General features: G+C 40.2%; 1 protein-coding gene across 37 annotated transcripts in view; it reads right to left on the minus strand.

Annotated features, from left to right (window-relative positions):
- The window catches only part of CFAP20DC (CFAP20 domain containing), a 170,734-nt gene that overhangs the window by 90,301 nt on the left and 57,295 nt on the right, over positions 1-23,138 (minus strand). For 14 of the 37 annotated variants that reach the window (XM_065550614.1, XM_005295931.5, XM_065550596.1 and 11 more), the window contains 3 exons: positions 22,598-22,762; positions 8,382-8,521; positions 6,585-6,765 (listed from right to left, as the gene is read on the minus strand). In XM_065550614.1, coding sequence (XP_065406686.1) covers positions 6,585-6,765; positions 8,382-8,521; positions 22,598-22,762 — 486 coding nt within the window. The remainder of the gene's footprint in view (positions 1-6,584; positions 6,766-8,381; positions 8,522-22,597; positions 22,763-23,138) is intronic. The other 23 variants (XM_065550602.1, XM_065550621.1, XM_065550607.1 and 20 more) reach the window with 4 other exon arrangements.

Raw genomic sequence — 23,138 nt, forward strand, 5'->3', positions numbered from 1 at the left:
TCTTATTGAGGAGCCTAAATCTCATTTTCAGAAGTGATTTAGGCACTTAAGAGCCTAAATCCCATTGACTGCCAATGATATTTAGGCTCCTAAAACTGTTAGATGTTCAGTGGTGAGCGCAGCAATGCCTCATTAGCTTTAAAAATCTGGGCTATAGTCTGCCCTCTGGTTAGCAAAGAGAAGCACAACATTTAGTGTAAAGGCTATATTTAGCTGCAACTCAACCTGTTTTAATGGTTATCAACCAACAAGAATCAGCTTTTTTCTTTAGGAAAATAATTAAAAAGTAGAAAGGCAAAGAAATATTAAAACTGATGATTTAAATCAGGGTTTCCTGCTTAAATCAAGGTTTCATGACTAAAATCCATCCACCGGACACATTATTTGGCAACTTCTCTGTATTTCATTTACTCAGTGCAGTGAATGTAATAATACATACTTGAATGTATGTAAAAAGTGTTTGAAATCCCAATATCAAAAGGCAATGCAGAAGTGTAAAGGTCTATTGTAAAAGATCTTGTATATCTAGAGGGTCATTTAACCTTACTTTTCTAATGCTTTGCCACTAGACTGCCTTTGTTTGCTAAGAATCAGGAAGTTTAACTTTTTTGGAAAAGCCAAATGGTGCTCTCCAGAGATGTTCATTAAGTGTACTCAATTTAGTAATAAGTTAAGCACAAACACACTGCAAATATATTAGCTTATTTACTATATTACTGATATCTAGGGTAATATGCAGTGCAAAAATATGAAACTATAGAAGACTGTAGAATGACATTTTACACTGGTTATGTAGTTCAACAACTTGTGAGACCTGTGGCTAATGCAGCATCGTTAATTGTCTACAAGTGAACGAGATGATGTGTTCTAGACCAAACCAAATCCTTTTATCTCTCACCCACTAATTATACTGGCATCTCTTTTTGCCTCAAGTATTTCCATATCAATTGTAATGAATAATTTGGTATATCGTCTTAGGAAAATATGTAAATTATTGTGTAATCACAATATTGCAGCAAACAAGATAAATGCAAGAATGATCACCTAAACATCTAATTAGTGTCTCTACACAGTCAGATTTATGCTAGAGCTTCTAATTGCAACCTAACATTTTAATGAAGGTTTCAACATTGTATAAATAAGACTGACAAACTATAAACAATATTCATTCATTTTATTTCTTCCCTCGCTCAAAAACAATTTACCTTTGTAAAAGTACTGCACACCTGCAAGGGAAGATATGTTTATGTGGTCTCTGCTACAAATCTGAAGAATTTCCATTATAAACAGCAATGGCAACACCACAGGGTAATATTGGGGATCCTTTAATAGGAGACAATCACAAATGAAAAAACACTAGTGATATTTAAAATGTTAACCTTCATTCTGTATAGGGCAACATAAAACACATTTTCTTTATATGGAGAACTGAAAAATGTAAAATATGTTTTTCTTCAGGCAGCCTTTTCAGTATGGGCTTGATCCCAATTTTTCCTACTGAAGTCAGTGGCAAAACTTCCCGTGACTTGAGTGACAGCAGGATCTTAACCTTTTTAATGATCTATTTGCAGGTTAGTAACTGCAGCTGGAAATTTATTTCCCACCAAAAGAGGATTTCATTTAAAACACACTAAAAGATTTAAAAAGCATCTTTCATGAACAAGAAGAAAAAGGAGATGAGCATTGTGACAGGTTGGTTAATAAAAACAAACACTCTGGAAACTCTAACCTGTTTGGTTAAGTGATTGCTGCAGCAATCTGAGGTTTAGTGTTTCTACACTGTTCACTCTTTTATACGAAAGCACAGAGAGCTTAACTGTTGGCTTATCTTCATTCCTGTAATGTCTCGTGCCTTGATGAGAATATAGTAACGTTTTTAAGAGTCATTTTTTTCTTTAGCTTATTTTTTAAAAACTGTTTGTTTTTAAAATGTAAATGTTAAAGAGATGAATTTGGTCAGAGATGGGTGGAAGTGTTTGTGTTCTTTGATTTGATACCAGTAAAATAGGTGCATTTCCCTTTCTTTTGTAAGTAGTTTCTGTGCAGTGTTTTTAAGTAACTAGTCAAATTTCCTTTCTAAGGTTGTATGTGTGAAGCAGTGATGTTTTATTTAAAATGATGAGGCTCTACATTCATTATTGGATATTTTTTCTTTCAAATGAGATGGGTGGACAGACTCCTTCTCTGTTTATGGTTCTTCCTACAGATTGCCTGTCAGTCCCTCATGGTGGGTGGGCCGTCCTACCTGCAGTCTTTGAAGGCAGGTCAGAGCAGAGTCCAGCAGAAGGCCCCTCCCCTTCTCAAAAGAGCTACCTGCTGGCATCCCTTTCAAATAGACGATCACAAGGCTGAACGATAAAGGCAACTATGCACATTAAAACTTCTTCATATATAGAAAAGAAACCCAAGTTTGTGAACTGGGCTAGCTGTGCCGAAAACAACAGCCAAGATATGAGGATAGGCTGGGATTGCTAGACATGCTATCTTAGAGAACAGAAGTTACTGGCTGGTTCGGTGCCTTTTCAGGCCTGCTTTCAAATATAGTCCACACTATGCAGAATCCAAATTTACCCCATTTCCTGGCACTGTTTTATTAACACATAAATTAACAATAAAATAAAATGCATCTCAAGCCCTCTCCCCAGGTTGGCTGCGCCTTTGGACTGCTCAGCCCCACTCCCTAGATCAGGGGTGGGCAAAGTTTTTGGCCTGAGGGCTGCATTGGGTTTCGGAAATTGTATGGAGGGCCGGTTAGGGGACTCTGTGCCTCCCCAAACAGCCAGGCATGCCCCCCCATCCCCTCCTGCTTCTTGCCCCTGACGCTCCCCCCCACCCCCCGGACTCCTGCCCCATCCAACCGCCCCCGTTCCCTGACAGCTCTGCCCCCCGGAACACCTGCCTCATGCAACCACCCCTTCTCCCTGTCCCCTGACCGCCCCTGGAATCCCTGCCCCTGACTGCCCCATCCAATCCCCCCTCTCCTTCCTGACTGCCCCCCCCAGGACCCCTACCCCCATTCAACCCCCCCGTTCCCTGCCCTCTGACCGCCCCAACCCCTATCCACGCCCCCGCCCCCTGACCACCACCCCGAATTCCCTTGCCCTCTATCCAATGCCCCTGCTCTCCACACCCTTACCACGCTGCCAGGAGCACCAGTGGCTGGCGGCACTAGAGCTGCGCTGCCCAGAGCACCAGGACAGGAGCCTGGCTGGAGTCATCCACGCCACCGCGCAGCACTGAGCACTGGGTCAGGCCCCGGCTCTGCAGCTGCGCTGCCCCAGGAGCTCACAGCCCTGCTGCCCAGAGCACTGCACCAGCAGCGGGGCGAGCGGAAGCTGCGGGGGAGGGGGATCAGCGGGGGAAGGGCCAGGGGCTAGCCTCCTGGGGCAGGAGCTCAGGGGCTGGGCAGGAGAGTCCCGCGGGCCGCCGTAATTTGCCCACCTCTGCCCTAGATCCTCTCTCTCGAGCCACTTCTACCTTCCTTATATCTGGGTAGAGTAACAAGCATTAATACTTATGGCCCTATTGTGTTAAGTACTAAACAAATACATGATAAAACGACAATCCATGACCCAGATTGCTCACAATCCAGGTAAACAGAGAGTCATTTAACATTCTTCAGAAGGATCATCTTTTGTTAAGGGGTGTTTGAGGCAAACAATGATTGAAAGCCATAATGGAAATTATGACAGGTTTCAGAGTAGCAGCCGTGTTAGTCTGTATCCGCAAAAAGAACAGGAGTACTTGTGGCACCTTAGAGACTAACAAATTTATTAGAGCATAAGCTTTCGTGGACTACAGCCCACTTCTTCGGATGCAAGAAGTGGGCTGTAGTCCACGAAAGCTTATGCTCTAATAAATTTGTTAGTCTCTAAGGTGCCACAAGTACTCCTGTTCTTTTTAATGGAAATTATGTTTCAGTACTATTGTCTCCGTGGGGCAATATCAAATCCCTTGAGAACACCGTGAGCATTAAACAAAACACAGATATATTAGACTGAGTTACCAATGATTTTCCCCTTGTCTCAGTTTGAGTATGTTTGAGGTACTGTCCACACTGGGGTTAGGTATCTGTAAGGTAATTTTTTTTGTCACAATAACATGCTTGTCTAGACACTGCAAGAGAAGTATGAAAGTGTATGAAAAGGTTTTTGGCAGGGAAAGGAAGACAACAGGAGACATAATGAGTAGCCTGACTCTTTGTTAACAAGTAAGTGGTATAATATGTATTAACCACTCAGCTTTAAAAAATGAAACTGGGTCTATGCAGGCACCATAAGAATTAAAACCAGAAACTATTATCTAGGATGAGTAAAAGTTCCAACTTTCTTAATGATTGGGTTCTTTGGTGTTAAATTGAATAAGGGTTTAAAGAATAATTTATTTTTAGTTCCTTCTCTTTAATCATGAAAGCATGGAGGTTTTTTATTTACGCATTGCTCTGGTACACTTTGTTTAATCCTGAAAATCTTTATCAATGCTCTAAAGCAATTCTGTTGCACAGTGTTTGATTTCCATAATCCCTGCAGCACACACATTTATATTTTATGTGAGCTGGTTCAGAATCCTTTGAAATTTACAACACACAGAGAGAGTTTCTTACCCTGGATAGAACAGAGATGTAAAATAACATAAAATTAGTGCCATACCATTGATTATCTCAGGTCTTTTTTTGCCAGCATTTTTAAAACATAATCTTCTCCGTCCATTCTTGTCTGCTGATGGTTCTCAGAGTGATGTAGCAGGGTCCACATAGCACAGCAAGCTAGTGCACTATAGATTCATACCCTGGCTTGCTGAGTGGTAATTTACTGTGAAGACAAGCCCTTAGCTAGTCCTGTATCTATTTCTTACTTTTTGATATTTGTGATTTAACAACATTATATTCCTTCACAATACAGACTCTCCTGCTGGATTTCTTGCCAAAGAAATGAATACAATTACATCTAAAAGAACTTTGTTAAAAGAACAATAAGACTGCAAGGTCAAGCACTGAATTAGAAAATGCCGGAATTAAAGATGGTTGTGAAATCTTTATTCATCCCCCTTGCACATACATCATACATTCATACAGTTTAAGGTCAGAAGGGACCATTAAATCAACTAGTCTGACATCCTGTTCATCACAGGCCAAAAAATTTCACCCAGTTACTCCTGCACTGAGCCCAATAACTTGCATTACTCTTGCCCAGCATCACCTAGGATGTCTGAGGAACAGTCAGGAATAGAACCAAGCTTTTCTGAATCTCAATCCGATGACTTAAACACACAATAACATTCTCTCTCTTCCTGCAAACCTCTGCCTCATTCGCTGTCCCTCCACAATACACTGAACGAAGCAGGGTACTTTTGCACAAATAGTATGCAGCTAAAGGAGTAACTATTAGCAGTAGTAGGATGCTGTGTTCTGTGGAAAAGCCATTAGAGGGATACACCACACACCCTTTTCCAGTGGTTTACTTAACTAGTTGCTAGATAGCAGAAGAATGCAGGAAGTCAGGATTGCTGGGTTCTATTCCTTGTTCTGGAAGGGAGTGTTATCTAGTGGTTACAAGAAGCACAGCCAAACACACAGATTTGGCACATTCCTTCTGAAAAGTAGTGTTGCAAAGGGGATGAGACTTGGGTTTGCCATATTAGAGATGTGGTTGTAGTTCTAGAGAGTACCTTGTAGTTACCCCACCTACAGTGTGTGTGTGTGTAATTATACTTGCTTTTCTCTAAGATAGGAGGTATGAAGCATTGCTCAATAATAAGGGCTGTGAAGTGAACATAATTATTGGCAATTTAGTGGAAGAGCTTAGGCTAGAATTCATGGTCTCCTGGATCCCAGCACAGCATACTTTCTTCTGGATCAGAGAGTATGTTGCAGCTGCTGCTTCGCTTGTGTGCTACCTAGAGTCATATAGGGAGCTCCTTGGAGCTGGGAGGAGGCTCACAGCAGATGGGATGTTTGGAGATTTTTATCAGCCAGCCTCTTATAATTTGGCCAAATAGGGTTGAATTTTCCTGAGGACAGCAAAAGACACCTTGCTGCCCCCACAGGTATCCCCCCTGCCAGATCTCACATACTTACTCCAAAGCATGGAGGTGTTAGAACTCTTCACATAGATGGTTAGAAACATTTTTAACACTGGTAAAACATCCTAGTTTCCCCTAGCTTCATTTTCAGAGATTGCAGAATTATCTTCACTGACTTTCAAAAATAATTCAGCCTGAGGCAAGCCTGGAAATTTTAACTGAGGTGGTTAAAGTTTGGCAGTTATATGCAACTGAAAAGAATGGGGCTTATAATGGAAAGTGTCAGGCATCCTTAACATCATCAACTCTGCCTATAATATCACCATCAGCATTATGATTTCATTAATGGTAGGATCAAATACGAAGACAACAAACCATTGTTTACCACAAGTGTCTTCAATAATTAGCAAGCTTGACAAAAACATGAAAATCAAGAGACTAAGAGACTCACGTTTAAGTGAAATGCGAAAGCTTTTTGCAGCTGGAAAGTCTGGCTTTAAACAAACTATTAGATATTATTGCTATAGATCAGTCTTCGCATGTTGTTCACATTAGTTTCTTACCGTTTTGACTTGTAATCTGATTTGTTTGGTGAATATTTTCTTTGTCTCCTTGATCAAAAGCCGTATAGAACAGTGAGGGAGACAGTCCAGATCTCTTGGTATCTCGTATTGACTCGCTTCCTTTTTCTAATGTTAGTTGTTGGCATGATCTGCTACTTCGGCTACCCAAGGACTTTGTTATCTTTAAGAAAAAAAATCTGAATGAAAGGTAATGTAACAGCTTTAAAATTAGCTCTCTAAACTAAACTAAAAACAGATTTTGGATAAAGTTTATTTTTCACAATAGATTTTCCTCAGCCTATTTTATTTTTTACATTAACTTTGCAGGAAAAAAAAATCTAGGTACCCATGTCACCTCATCCTTGCTTAGGGCTACTTTCTCACAGTAAACCCAATGCCTGGCATCTTAAAAATCCTGAGCTCCACCAAGTTTTGCCTAAGTGTAAAATGCATTTTAGGATACAGTTGAGCAAAATGAGTGTCTCAAAAAATTTGAGATCTCTACAGTGCTTGCATCTGGGTTAATGACAGACAGTGCCAAAAGTAACCATTAGATACTTTTTCAGCAAAGGTGTAAACACTCTGAAAATAAGAGAGAGAACTGTGTGTTGGGAAAGGGAGGGAAAAATTAACAGGAGAGGGGAAGAAATGGAGGCAAAGGAAGATGGAGATGTGCCATGCCAGAATTAATTTAAAATTAAGCCCATGCTCAAGTTGATTCCATTCCTCATCCGTACAAAGCTGATATTTCAAGCCTATAACAATATCACATATTTATTATGACAATCACTGAGGTTTATAAGAAGTTTCTCTTACAGTGCATTTTACCCTGTAGCAGGTTCCCTCTGCATAGAGGTTTTGTCCTGAGTTGTTGGGACATATACCGTAGGGGCAGGGAGATGTTTACTGCATCTTATGGGACATTGTTGGTGAGAAGCACAGATGTGCATCAGGATATGGGTGAAACTATAAAAGGAATCAGGTGACATTACTGGTGCGACCTCTACCAGAGGATTCTCTGTAGTGAAAAGCTACAAATAGGAGGCTACTATTATGCAGAGGCTGGGGATATCTTTTGTGGTTATAGTAGCATAGATGACCCATTAGAATGCATTTAATATTTTTATGTGGGTCTGCTACATATTGATCATTCATCGTTTTAACACTTCAGATTTTGATATGGAACCAATTAAGGTACTTTACAATTTATTAAACAGACTAAGAACCTCATTTTTTCCTCCCTTTCCCTTCTCAAGAACCACTGCTCCTCTGGAGGAGCTGGTTTCTCTCAATCTCTCCTGTTGAAGGTGTTCGGCTGTGTATAAATAATTAAATAATTATTGGACTAGGGAGTTGAAATTTGGTCTCCCATCTGCTAGGTCAACGCTCTACCACCAAGCTATAGAGTTATTCTTGCTCTCTTTCCGTAGCCCGTAGTCACAATGAATCACCCACTCACTACATATGTGAATGCAGAGTTTGCCTCTTGCATGATGGCCCTCTTACTATGGAAAGATTCCACTTAAACACATGGAAAAATCTTGCTTTTGTCAAACTTCATTCCTACTTTTACTTACAAAAACATAAAAATTTAGCACTTTAAAAATAAACTTTATGAGAAAAATAAATATTCTCAAGAGAAAAAAAATTTATTCTGAAGAAAACCTTTTTGCAAAACATTTTTTCTTCCATCATATACAAACACAATCTGGAGTTTGGCTCTCAAGAGATAATAACTGCAATTGTTCCTTTCAGATAGGTGGTACTGGTTTGTGATAGTTTAACCCTTCTTCCTACCTCTCCAGATACCCTGGTGTTGAATCTTCTGCCAGAAGGTGGAGGTGGTCCAAGGACCTTGGATCCAAATGCAATGTGAGACACATCTTGATTTTTACTGTTGTGTGTACTGCCTTGTCCTCTATTAATTAACTGGTCTACTTAAAAAAAAAAAAAAGACACCTTTTCAAACATGATGCTTTAGACTGAACATATTTATAAGCATGATATATCACAGTATTTGACACAATAGCAAATTTTTATTTCTTCATTCTTGCTTTTCTATTCATTTAAATACTTATTTCATAAATCATATAGGAAAAAATCATACTTCCAAGAAATAATTATGTATCTTTCTAACACCACAACAGGTATATATATTACTGCTGACAAAATACAAATGTATCCCCTTCCTTTTCCATTTGACAGTGTGCCCAGTGCAACAGATACTATAAACACATGGAATAGTCAAAGAATATTATATCATCGTTATAAATGATTCATGTATCTTTATGGGCTAGGGATTGTATTCTGGCTCCATGCGGGAGTTACAAGTTTTCCTGCAGGAACTAAAATCACTGGGGAGTGTTGGGATATCATTAAAAGCAACAAAATAGCAAAGCCCTGGACTTTGAAAGAAAAAGTCATGTTTAAAGAAGATAAGAAATGCTGACAATAAAGTATCATCATGTTTTCCATAACTCCTCCTCCTCTTTCTAATAATTAAGGGCAGAAAGGATAATACACATATACTGACTTATACCACTGAAATAGAAAATGAATTGTTAATGGTAAGATTAAGAGCTTCGATAGCTGTATTTTTAATTATTTGTAATTATGTGGAGTGAATGAGTACAGATGAGGTAATGCTGATGTCAAGTCCTTGCTGGCATAGTGTGGTTTTGTCAATTCATCCTTTACACAGAATTTCTAATCTGCTTAAACTATTATTGGTGACAGAATAAAGGTCACATGTTGTGTTGGAAGAGATAAGTAAGAAGATATAGCATGTAATGATAAATACTCCCCCCCCCCACTTTTTTTTCTGGGCAGACCCAGGGCAGGGTGACACAAAAACATGACCCAGAAACTGCAAAACCAGTCAGAAAAATACAGAATTTGGGTACTTGAAGCTTGCACATGCGTAATGTCTGGGTTACGTAAAATCAAGAGGGTTGATGTGCTAAAAGCCTATTGGATAAAGATCGCAATCTGTAACACAGAGAAGTATGAAAGACCTAAGTGAATGTGGATCCGAACTGGAGAAACACTAGACCAGAAACTGAAGAACGGGACTGAACGACCAGACCAAGGGATCAGAGGCAGTGATGACTATCATGGAAGGTAGAAGAACTTCCTGGTGTCCCAGAATGTGGTAACTTGGACCCATTTACCAATTCGGTCTTGTCTTATTATTTATCTGGTATAACTGTACATGCAGACACTATTATTGACAATAATTCTGTCTGAAATTGTATAAATAAAGGTGAAAATGGATTTAGCCTAAATTGAGTGGGGTCGTGACTCTGTTTCCCAACTTTTATTCCCAGCAGAAGTAATTTAAACAGGCAGCAAATCTGGAGAAGCCTCAGCCCCTGGGGAAACTGCCAATACTAATTTGACCCAGCTTAAGAGGCTGGCAAACAAATAAATGAAAATGATATAAAATGACCACCCTGATGTGGGTGGGGAGAGCTCATTCTCATGTGAACCAAGAACTGTTGTGAGACTGTGGCCAAAGGGACAGGCCCCTGTGAGAGGCCCTGAAGTACTCTGAAAACTGCTAGGGTCTCCCTGTGGAAAGTGGGGGATACCTGGTAAGGTAGACATACATATAAGCTGTTTATTGTTTTTAAGGTATATTTTTGTGTAATATTTTTGTTCTGAATAATTAATACTTTTCTTTATGAAGGCTGGCTGGTCATTGGTTAACTCTGTCATTGCCCCTGAGACAGCTGGACTGCAAGTGCTGAACTGAAGTCAGACTTCCTGAGGTGATCACAGTGAATTGGAAGAGGAACTGCAGCCTAAATTCTCAACCAAGAAGGGAATGTGTCACGGGACTCCCCTCTGAGAAAGATGACAGCTAGAGGCCTGAGATCTAAGTGATGTGCCTTCAAGCAGGTCACAAATGAATCAGAGGCGCTGTTAGCTCGGGAACTGACACACCCAACTTGAAGCAAGTCAACATGATAAGGTTATTTCTGTACACTCTTAGCTTGAAACAGTTGTTTAAATACTGTGGTTTAAAAACTGAGTTAGAAGTAAATAAAAGTATCATTTTTCTCTGCTTGATCACTAAAGGAATACAATATAAAGCCTATGTTGTAAACAGGCAGACGAAACAGCTCAAATTCATAAAGAATTCAGATAAAAGCTGTAGCTAGCCAGTCAAGATATCAGTGACAAGGTCTGTAAAGCATCTGATACAAGAATACCTATGTGTAATTTTACCATCTGAAGATACACAGCCACCTCAATTTCAACACTTGGGCTCCAATCCTGCACATACTTACATACACAGGTAATTTTCAGCTCACATTTTTTACTTCTTTGAAAAATTTTGTCAATTTTTTTCAAAAACGGAAAAATGTCAACCAGCTTGATAGCTGGTCAAAAACCAAACCAAACCAAGCCAAAGGGTAGATGGAAATGTTTGTTGACAATGTCGTGTGGAGAAAGATGGGTAAGTGGTTATGCAGGGGAATATAGCTCATCTTCAGAGAACAACTGTAGGTAAGGCGCTTTAAGAAAGATTCCCCAAAGATTCTTGTTTCATTGGAGCACCACTTCAGGAGCGGATAAAGATCTAGGATGTCACGGCAACAAAATATTGCAGTTCAGAAAGAAAAAGTTATTCTAATATGCTGTTCTAAGGAAAAGAAACAAAGCATTCTCCCCTCACCCTCTTCTCTTTTAACATAGACTAATTTAACATCTAATTTTCTGTTTTGAGATGTGATATTTCTGTAAAACAATAAAGTAATGCCAAAGCATATTTTTGAGAGTCTCTTTTATAATTTTTATAATGGTGGAACTGGTTAAATTTGAATTCAAATCAGTTTGATTTTCATTTTCAGAAAGGAAATTTCAACAAGTCCACATATTTACCAGTCACTAGCATCATTCACTAGTATTACCCATAACAAAAGAAGTCCCTGTAGGCCAGGAGTTCCTTGTTCTCCTCTTCCTGCAGTGACATTCAGTTGCTATTAACAGCTGCCATCTCCATAGCTTAGATGACCCGCTCAGTTTACTGTCAATTTTTTTAATTTGCTGACTACTTTGGGATGCCTTTTGCCCACGCACCAATTATAAAAACTGATTAACATGAAAATTCTCTGTTTATGTTCATATTAATTGACTGCAATTAATTGCCTACATCAACACATCTGCCACAGTGCACAAATATGTGTAGTTAAAAGAAGATATGACCAAAAAATAGTTGATTAGGGAAACAAAACAAAGTTTAGTGGATAAAAAGAAAAAGTTTCTAATTAAACTGAAGCTTAAAATTATCAAAGCTTCCATTTGCAGGAAAGCTTGATTTCTGATCTTTGAAAGGAGTGTCTGGGAGAACTCACATTCTACCCCATAGTACAAGGTTAAAAACAGAGATTAGATTAAACCTGCAGCTCAAGGCATTTCATTTTCTCTAGTTAGCGAAAACCAAAACTTTGTGTAGGTCAGGGATGTTACCATTAATTATTTTACTACTTTGCCAAGGGCTATATTCCTTTGTAGTTAGATAGGAAAACCTGAGGGTTCACCGTCTAATTGTCCTTTTTTAAATAAACATTCATTTTTCTCTCTAGATACACCATTCTAATTATTTTAGTCATTTAATTTTTACATCCTCCTCACCCAAAGCCTGAACAAAAAGTGCTGATTTTTCATCTATTGTCATAGAGAGGTCACACTCCAGGCTTTTCTCTGCTATCTAATAATAAAATTAGAATGAAACTTTTTACCAGAACTTTGGCTTGCCTATTTCTGAGGGAAAAAAACACTACAAATATTATTTGTTTTTGAATATTACTCTGATTTACAAATAAATATACTTGCATATGAAAAGATGTTAAAAAACAGTTTAAACTATTAAGGGCCCAATCCTGCTCGGATTACAATAAAAAACTCCCATTAACTTCGGTAGGGTAGGATTGAACCCTCACTGACTGAGAGTTGATTCAGCATAAGGAAAAGGTTTAAGAATTTGCAAAAGCATCTGACATTAGACACAAAATAAGTGCAGGTAATAAAAGAGCTTTGTGAGTAAGGAAAACAGTATAAGCCTTGGTTAAAATAAAAGGGAGTCAGTTTTAAAGGGAATTTTAGAAGCATCCCTTCTCCCCCGTTATCAAGAACATGTACAGCACAGACTTGTGTTTGGTTCAAGTGCCAGGAAAGGCGGCAACTTCTTTAGAACAAGCTATGAAACTGGGTCCTGAACACACCTGGGTACTAAGAGTAGCTTGAACACTGAAGGATTCCAAATGTGCACATCCTACTTGACCCTTTTACCCCTAATTTCAGATATAAGTCTCAAGTAGTGGTGGGGTCAGGAAGTTCCCAACCCTGAACTGCTATCCTGCAGGGGACAGGCAGAAAGCAGAGCAGAGTTGAAGTGCTCCAGTATTCAGCTGCCAGAGTTTGCTCCTGCTTCAAGCATTACTGCTACAGCAACTTCACCCTAGGCAGGAAACCTAAACTCCATGAGACCACTCCAGCTGCTCCAGAGCAGATGGTCTCACCAGTGAAACAAGAGTGGCTGAACCCCCTACTCCTGATAACTGTTGTGGTCAGTGGAGCCATAAGAGCAGGGTGGAAGCAGGCTTGGCTGGCCTATCAACTTGTCTGAGCTCTTGTAGTTCACGCAGCTCATTGTGAAGCAGGTTCAAGGGACAGTTATAGAAATGACTGCCGCTGCAAGTTGGGCATTCCTTTTGACCTATTAGTCCCTGTCCCAGCATGCTCCTTTGTCTACTACCAATGTGGAAGAGGAATTCTCTCTTTGTGTCACGAGTCTTACCTTTGTGTCATGCAATCAGGAGGCTTCTTAAGGAACTGTGGACCTGGCCAATATAGTGCCCATCTTTAAAAAAGGGAAGAAGGAGGATCTGGGGAACTACAGGCCAGTCAGCCTCACCTCAGTCCCTGGAAAAATCATGGAGCTGGTCCTCAAGGAATCAATTCTGAAGCACTTGGAGGAGAGGAAGGTGATCAGGAACAGTCAGCATGGATTCACCAAGGGCAAGTCATGCCTGACCAACCTGATTGCCTTCTATGATGAGATAACTGGCTCTGTGGATATGGGGAAAGCGGTGGACATGATATATCTTGACTTTAGCAAAGCTTTTGATACGGTCTCTCACAGTATTCTTCTCCAATTTGTCTAGGTCACTCTGGACTATAAGGTGGATAGAAAGGTGGCCAGATTGTCGGGCTCAACTGTAGTGATCAACGGCTCAATGTCTAGTTGGCAGCCAGTATCAAGCGGAGTGCCCCAAGGGTCAGTCCTGGGGCCGCTTTTATTCAACATCTTCATTAAAGATTTGGAGGATGGCGTGGATTGCACCCTCAGCAAGTTTGTGGATGACACTAAGTTGGGGGGAGAAGTAGATAAGCTGGAGGGTAGGGATAGGGTCCAGAGTGACCTAGACAAATTGGAGGATTGGGCTAAAAAAAATCTGATGAGGTTCAACAAGAACAAGTGCAGAGTTGTGCACTTAGGACGGAAGAATCCCATGCACTGCTACAGGCTGGGGACCAACTGGCTAAGCGGCAGTTCTGCAGAAAAGGACCTAGGGATTACAGTGGACGAGAAGCTGGATATGAGTCAACAGTGTGCCCTTGTTGCCAAGAAGGCTAATGGCATATTGGGCTGCGTTAGTAGGAGCATTTCCAGCAGATCGAGGGAAGTGATTATTCCCCACTATTTGGCACTGGTGAGGCCACATCTGGAGTATTGCGTCCAGTTTTGGGCCCCCCACTACAGAAAGGAGGTTGATAAATTGGAGAGAGTCCAGCGGAGGGCAACGAAAATGAGTAGGGAGCCGGGGCACATGACTTATGAGGAGAGGCTGAGGGAACTGGGCTTACTTAGTCTGCAGAAGAGAAAAGTGAGGGGGGATTTGATAGCAGCCTTCAACTACCTGAAGGGGGGTTCCAAAGAGGATGGAGTAGGCCAGTGGTGGGCAACCTGTGGCCCATCAGGATAATCTGCTGGCGGGCTGCCAGACAGTTTCTTTATATTTGCATGGCCCCCGCAGCTCCCAGTGGCCAGGAACAGCAAACTGCAGCCACTGGGAGCTGCGGACGGCCATGCAAATGTAAACAAACTGTCTGGTGGCCTACCAGCGGATTACCCTGACGGGCCACATGTAGCCCGCGGGCCACATGTTGCCCACCACTGAGCTAGGCTGTTCTCAGTGGTGGCAGATGACAGAACAAGGAGCAATGGTCTCAAGTTGCAGTGGGGGACGTCTAGGTTGGATATTAGGAAACACTATGTCACTAGGAGGGTGGTGAAGCACTGGAATGGGTTACCTAGAGAGGTGGTGGAACCTACATCCTTAGAGGTTTTTAAGGCTCGGCTTGACAAAGCTCTGGCTGGGATGACTTAGTTGCAGTTGGTCCTCTGTTGAACAGGGGTTTGGACTAGATGACCTCTCTGAAGTCTCTTCCAACCCTAAACTTCTATGATTTTCATACCATCCTGCTAGCTCCATGTTCTTTTTGGCTGTGAGAGTCACTCACAAGGTCCCAACAACACTGCTTTCATTGGAAGGTCAGGTGTGTGTCATGCATGCTGAGACAATGTGAAACATTTTCTCTGTATTCAGCCTACCAACTCAGTTTGGTAAAAAGGCTTGAGATCACAACAAATCATCCACTTAAGTTCTAGATGTAACTACATAAAAATACATACTACATATATTCTAGAGGATGAAAGTAAGCAATATTATAATCCTTTGGCTACAGGAATTATAGATACTGATATTATAGATCAAGGATTTTGTAAAGTATGATACCTAAGATATAATAGAAAAGGGAGGATCAGTATACTGTGATTTCATCTGCATCCACAAAGAAGTGAAATTAAACAAAATACAATGATCTAGAATAATCTAGTAACAAATATTGTGAATAGCAAAAACACTCCATTTGTTACCAATTAGGGTGATCAGATGTCCCGATTTTATTGGGACAGTCCCGATATTCGAGGCTTTTTCTTATATGAGCACTTATTACCCCCCAATTTTTCGTATTTGCTGTCTGGTCATCCTATTACAAATTTAGCCAAAATACTATAATGAGCTAACATGATGGCTCTCATCTGATTTCTATTATTTTTGTAATGTAACTGTCATAGCTATGCTGCCATTACATCACCAGTTCTCAATCCGCAGCCCGTAGGCTGCATGAGGCCCAATTAGCACACATCTGCGGCCCAGCTGTGTGCTAAAGGCCGTGGGCTATGCAGGTCTGGGTTACTGGCTGCCTGGCTGCCCAGCAACGCGGGGTCCGGGCTGCCTACCTGGGCAGGGCATGGTGCAGCGGGGTCGAGGTCACGGCCATCCCAATGGGGCGGGGTCCGGGACTGCCACCCAGCTGGCCCTGCAGAGGCTCCGACGGGGTCTGGGGCTGCCAGCCTAGCTGGCCCCACAGAGGGCCCAGTGGGTTCCAGGGCTGCTCCCCGGCCAGCCACTCTGACTTTGCTTATCACTTATAATCACTTAAAATATATCTTTTGTAATCAAAAAACTTGTTTTACTGTTTATCTTTATCGGTGAGTTTGCCTGAATTGCTTGGTAAATCTGCTCAGGTTTACAAAGGCTGGTGTATATCCACTTTCCATTGTTGAAGTGGTGAACCAATTAATAAACTTGCATTGCTCAAGAAAGGGTTTTGAGCAGTGCAAGACGGTATATTCCTGAGGTACAAGGCTGGGAGCTGGGGGATTTGGCTGGTGCCTTTCTCTGTGCGATTCATGAGTAGCTCTGGGAGCATTCATGTAATCTATCTGGGTGTGGGGCTCCACATGTGGTTGTACTGAGTGATAACAGCGCCTGGAGTGGTTTGCAGCTTGCGACTAGCAAAGTATTGTGAGAGACAGCTCAGGCTGGAGAGTTAAGAGGGCAAAGCCGTATCACGGTCCCAGGCTGCACCCTGGGGATCCCGTCACAATGGTATCACCCGCAAACTTTATAAGTGTACTCTCTATGCTATTACCTAAATCACTGATAAAGATATTGAACAGAACCGGACCCAGAACTGATCCCTGCGGGACCCCACTCGTCATGCCCTTCCAGCTTGACTGTGAACCACCGATAAGTATTCTCTGGGAACGATTTTCCAACCAGTTATGCACCCACCTTACGGTAGCTCCATCTAGGTTGCATTTCCCTAGTTTGTGATTGAGAAGGTCATGTGAGACAATATCAGAAGCTTTACTAAAAACAAATATACCAGGTCTACTGCTCCCCCTCCATCAACAAGGCTTGTTACCCTGTCAAAGAAAGCTATCAGGTTGGTTTGACATGATTTGTTCTTGACAAATCCCCCATGCTGACTGTTACTTATCACCTTATTATCTTCTAGATGTTTGCAAATTGATTGCTTAATTATTTGCTCCATTATCTTTCTGGGTACAGAAGTTAAGCTGACTGGTCTGTAATTCCCCGGGTCGTCCTTATTTCCCTTTTTATAGATTGGCACTATATTTGCCCTTTTCCAGTTTTCTGGAATCTCTCCCATCTTCCATGACTTTTCAAAGATAATCGCTAATGGCTCAGATATCTCTTCAGTCAGCTCCTTGAGTATTCTAGGATGCATTTCATCAGGCCCTGGTGACTTGAAGATATCTAACTTTTCTAAGTAATTTTTAACTTGTTCTTTCCCTATTTTAGCCTCTGATCCTACCTCGTTTTCACTGGCTTTCACTATGTTAGATGTCCAAGATATGTGTTCTATTTCTGAGATATAATCTTTTACTACCTTATCTGGTTACTGAAAAGTTTATAAATTCATAAAAAGGTGAAGAGATGGGGAAAACTGAAAAAAAAATTGGAACAAAAATCTCCTGTAGGAGGACATATGAATGTGCCCATGCTGTACGCATCTTTGTTTCAAAACACATTATGGCAAACACTGCTTGCTTGTATTTCTTAGAAGAGGTGCCTAGACAACATCTTCCAGGACACGTTCCTGTTTCATATCGACATACAGAAATATGAGGATGGATAAGTTTGTACAACTTTGTTCACACCAGTAATCGCCAACTCAGATTATGCCTGTTTGTTTTTCGTTTGTTTTTTTTACAATTTTTTGAAATTCAAATTTATAAAATGTAAAATTTAATTAGGAATGTTTTTCTTCTGTCTCAGTTTATTTGATGTATGCAGTGGAAATGCATCCGAAGAAGTGGGCTGTAGACCACGAAAGCTTATGCTCTAATAAATTTGTTAGTCTCTAAGGTGCCACAAGTACTCCTGTTCTTTTTGAAGTCTACTTAGTTCTAAAAATCTGTAAAACATTGAATTTAAGAGGAAGAAAAAGTAGAACTGAAACTATCTGCCTACAATATTTGTGCTCTGTATGCAAAATGCGAACAAGCTCTTATTTTAAATTAGCTGGGTCATATGCAGTTATATGACAAGGTAGAGCCAGAAAACATTAAAATTTACATTATTTTTTGATACAAATACTTATACTGGGAGATACATTTCCCCCCCCCCCCGATACAGTCAAAGAGCACAGTCCAAAAGAAACATGGCTGCCCTTACTTAAAACAAAGAAAAAAACAACCCATACTGTTGCTGCTGTGGAAATGAAAGCACTCAGGCAAATAGAGTACTGATTTTTAAGTAAATTACTAGTTTTGATCTGTGCTTAGTGGACCACTACATCTTGTCATTAGTGAGTTGAACTACTCAATTTAAATAACCAGACTTGATTCTGTGTTCAATTAAACTGAGGTCCCATTAATGAAAAAAAAAAATTACTTCCTACAGTCCTACATTGACTAACAGTCATTACTTAATGTGGGTTGGGAATTGAAGGAATTAACAGTGTAAATTTTTAGTTAAATTAGACACAATGATTTACTGGATACATGCTGGTTTTATTAATTTAATTGAAAACATTCAAAACACTCTTGCTCTTGAACAGGTTACATCTCTATTTGTAATTCAAGAAAATTACTCCTACATGACAACCTAGAAGTGACAACATGCTCTTAATTTTGGAAAAACTGTTATCTGTTAATGAAATAAAAATCCTGAAAAAGGACCCAGGCAATGTGCATGCCAGTATTTTCTGATTTTTCTCATACTGCATATACATTTGGAAGCAAACATTACAATTTATGCAAGTGTATGCTATTGTACAAGTGAAGATACTCATTTATATTCACTCATGACATTCAAAGGTCATCTGTTTTTTAAGTTTGTATTCTAAGCAGTCTTTATTCTTGGGCAATAAAAGTGTACACCACCATCGACCTACTTTTGCTCCCTCTGGAGTCAATGTGAGTTTTTACCACAAACTTCAGTGGGAGCAGGATTGGGCCTGAAAAGTGATTACCAGAACATGGGAGTTCCTATACTTTAGATGGCATTTAAATAGTGTGTAGGTGTTTATGAAATGAAAAGGAGTATATTATTTAATGAGATTCCATGTTCAGATCCTTGATCAGACACATAGTGATGCACATCTGCTTATCAATGGACAGGCTCAACTATAATTTCTATCAAGAATTTTTAGTTCAGGTATAAAAAAATTAATTAATAATGCAGTCAAGAGTTCTCCAAGTGCCCTTTAATGCAATGCATCATGGTGTCCTTGAACTTTAAAACAAAAAGACACTTAAAATTCTTGGGTGTAGCTTTGAATATTTATTCAAACATATAATTAAATGTCTTGTAAAATTAAACTAGAAAAGACTTTGATATGAAGAATGGAATAAAAATAACAAATAATTACAGTATTTATCTAAGTATTTGTCTGAAATTGTATTTTAAAATAGTCCTGTTATTTTTTGTTTATGAATACTTTCATATTAGTTACAAGAGTACTGACATACAACTTTAAATTAATGGCTCAGATATTGTTGCTGTTCTATAATAAAGATCTTTTAACATTACAGAATTGTTTAAAAGGAGGATTTATTCTTTTGTAGCAAGATATTAAAAGACCTGGGGTGAAATCCTGACGCCGCTGAAGTCAATGCCAAAACTTCAATTGACTTCAATAGGGCCAAGATTTCACCCAGGGTTTCTAAGGGAAGTGTGGCTTTGTGGACAAGCACTGGCTCTTTAAATGGTTTGACCTAAAATCTACTTACCTCTGTAGTGAGGATGCTGAGATCACAGCTATACTTCCAGACATCAACACAATTTGCAAAATTTTTCACCCATAACAACTTTTGTGCTAACCTTTACAATATTTCCCATAAAAATTTCAGTGTGAGTTTTTCAGCTGTCTAACCTCTACTTGGGTATACACAACATTTTGCATACATACCCCTGCACTTTGCAGATGCAAATATATTAACATAGGGACTGCCAGACAGGAACATTTCAAGGGTCCATCTAGTCCAGTATCCTGACTCTGACAATGGCCAGAACCATATCATTCAGAGGATGGCAGAACCCTGAAGTAGGCATAACAATCTGCCCACGCATTATTGGTCTCATCCTCATCTCTAATAGTTAGAGACTGGCTAACTCTGGCCTTTGATCATTCTGTTGCTCTTCTCTGAACCCCTTTAGTTCCACAATATTCTTTTTGAGATGGGTTGCTAAGTAATCTAGGTAAGGATACACCATTGATTTAAATAAAGGCATTATAGTATTTTTGCTATTATTCTCCATCCCGTTGCTTATGCAGCTTAACATCCTCTTTGATTTTTTTGACCGCAGCTGTGCATTAAACAGACATTTTCACTGAGCTACTTATAATGATGCTCAGTCCCTTTCTTGGGTTGAAACAATTAATTTAGAAACCAGTAAGGTATAAGAGTAATTTTTTTCCTCCAATGTGCATTACCCTTTGCATTTATTGACACTCAGCTTCATTGTGTTGCCTGTTCACCAAACTCTTTTAGGTCTCTTTCAAGTTCTTCACAGTCCTCTCTGGTTCTGACCAACCTAAATGATGATGTCATCTGCAAATTTTACTACCTCATTATTCACTCACCTTTCCAGGTCATTAATAAATATATTGAACAACACCACGGGCTCTGGCCTAGAACCTTGAGGCCCCTCTTGCCATGATGAAAATTGAATCTTCTTTGCTTTCTGTCTTTTAGCCAGTTTTTTATCTAAGACAGTACTTTGCCTCTCTCACCCTGTGATTACTTAGTGTCCTTATTAGCTTTTAGCCATTTTTGCAGAACCTTATAGAATGCTGTTTGGAAGTCTAAATAAATTATGTCAAAAAGCTTTTCTTCATGCACTATTTTACTGACACATTCAAAGAATTCTAACAGATCAGTCTTGCATCTGAAGAAGTGAGGTTCTTATCCATGAAAGCTTATGCTCCCAATACTTCTGTTAGTCTTAAAGGTGCCACAACTGATCTGTTGCTTCTAACAGATCAGTGAGACACGATTTTCCATTTCAGAATTCATGCTGATTAAACCCAGCAGTTCATGAAGTTCATAAAGAAATATGGGCTGGATGAATGGACTATAAGTTGGATAGAAAGCTGGCCAGATTGTCGGGCTCCACGATAGTGACCAATAGCTTGATGTCTTGTTGGCAGCTGGTATCAAGCGGAGTGCCCCAGGAGTCTGTCCTGGGGCCGGTTTTGTTCAACATCTTCATTAATGATCTGGATGATGGGATGGATTGCACCCTAAGCAAGTTTGCAGATGATGCTAAGCTGGGGGAAGAGGTAGATATGCTGTAGTGTAGGGATAGGGTCCAGAGTGACCTAGACAAATTGGAGGATTAGGCCAAAAGAAATCTGAAAAGTTTCAACAAGAACAAGTGCAGAGTTGTGCACTTAGGATGAAAGAATAAGAATCCTATGCACTGCTACAGGCTGGGGACCGACTGACGAAGTGGCAGTTCTGCAGAAAAGGACCCAGGGATTACAGTGGACGAGAAGCTGGATACGAGTCAGCAGTGTGCCCTTATTGCCAAGAAGGCTAATGGCATATTGGGCTGCATTAGTAGAAGCATTGCCAGCAGATCGAGGGAAGTGATTATTCCCCTCTATTTGGCACTGGTGAGACCACATCTGGAGTATTGCGTCCAGTTTTGGGCCTCCCACTACAGAAAGGATGTGGACAGATTGAAGAGAGTCCAGTGGACGGCAGTGAAAATGATTAGTGAGCAGTGACCCTGACTTATGAGGAGAGGCTGAGGGAACTGGGCTTGTTCAGTCTGTAGAAGAGAAGAGTAAGGGCGAATTTGATAGCTCCCTACAACTACCTGAAGGGGGGTTCCAAAGAGGATGGAGCTCGGCTGTTCTCAGTGGTGGCAGATGACAGATCAAGGAGCAATGGTCTCAAGTTGCAGTGGCGGATGTCTAGGTTGGATATTAGGAAACACTATTTCACTAGGAGAGTGGGGAAGTACTGGAATGGGTTACCTAGGGAGGTGGTGGAATCTGCATCCTTAGAGGTTTTTAAGGCCCGGCTTGACAAAGCCCCAGCTGGGATGATTTAGTTGGTGTTGGTCCTGCTTTGAGCAGGGGGTTGGACTGAGGTCTCTTCCACCTGTAATCTTCCATGATTCTATGATCTTCCAGATGCTTTGTTATTCTGTTCGCAAAACACCCAAGTGTATACGTGTAAACTTCTAACAACTGAGCATACAAACATTAGAATTTCCACCCACAAAACTCATTCTAATGGGTTTTGTGCTTCTAAATCCCAGGACTTTGCAAGCATGTGTGTTAGAGTTGTTTAAGTCTGCACGCATCCTTGCACCTACAAAATGTAGGTGCATTTGTGTGTGCATACAATTTCAGGCATGTACAACTGGTGCCTAGGTGAGAAATCTGGACCCTTAAAATGTGTTATAGGACACATCAAACTGTATCTACCTGTATGCACATTATATTACTATATCCCTCTCTCTCTCTCTCTCTCACACACACACAGTAATTTTAGTAAAAAGCAACAGAGGGTCCTGTGGCACCTTTGAGACTAACAGAAGTATTGGGAGCATAAGCTTTCGTGGGTAAGAACCACTAAATTACTAAGTAATTTTAATAAGACAGCATACCTGATTCTGATGAAGTTAAAGGACGCCCTCCAAATCTTATTTCTGGTTGGCGAAGTTTAGTCATGTTCAGCAGTTGTGTGACTTGTGGCACATCTGTATTTAGCTGACAGGTTCGAGGAATAGTATCTGTGGGGTCATCAGCTGTGAATGGAAGACCAAATATATCTGGAATTAAAGACAAAGGCTTCACTTTTTTATAACTAACATGGTCAGAAATGCAGTATAATTAAATTATTTGTTACTTGGCCTATAAAGGCCAGTTTATATGATCAGATATTTATAACACGTTGTAGTCACTGGAAACCTTGTGCAGCATTGATTTTTCAAAGAATGTTCTTGTTAATTGTAAAACAACACTGTCAAGTTGATTAGGGCCCAAATGTTAACTACAGTTAAACTTACTAGTTTGTGCAAATAACTGGGATAACCATGGTGAATAAATGAATTCTGTGGTTTAGTAAGTAAACAAAGCTACTGTCACAAAATGTTCTTCGTTCATTATTTTGACAAACATTTAGTTTCATTTTTCTGATTTTCTGAC

This window comes from Chrysemys picta, chromosome 7 (genome assembly GCF_011386835.1).
Source record: "Chrysemys picta bellii isolate R12L10 chromosome 7, ASM1138683v2, whole genome shotgun sequence".
In the NCBI taxonomy this organism is placed as follows: Eukaryota; Metazoa; Chordata; order Testudines; family Emydidae; genus Chrysemys; species Chrysemys picta.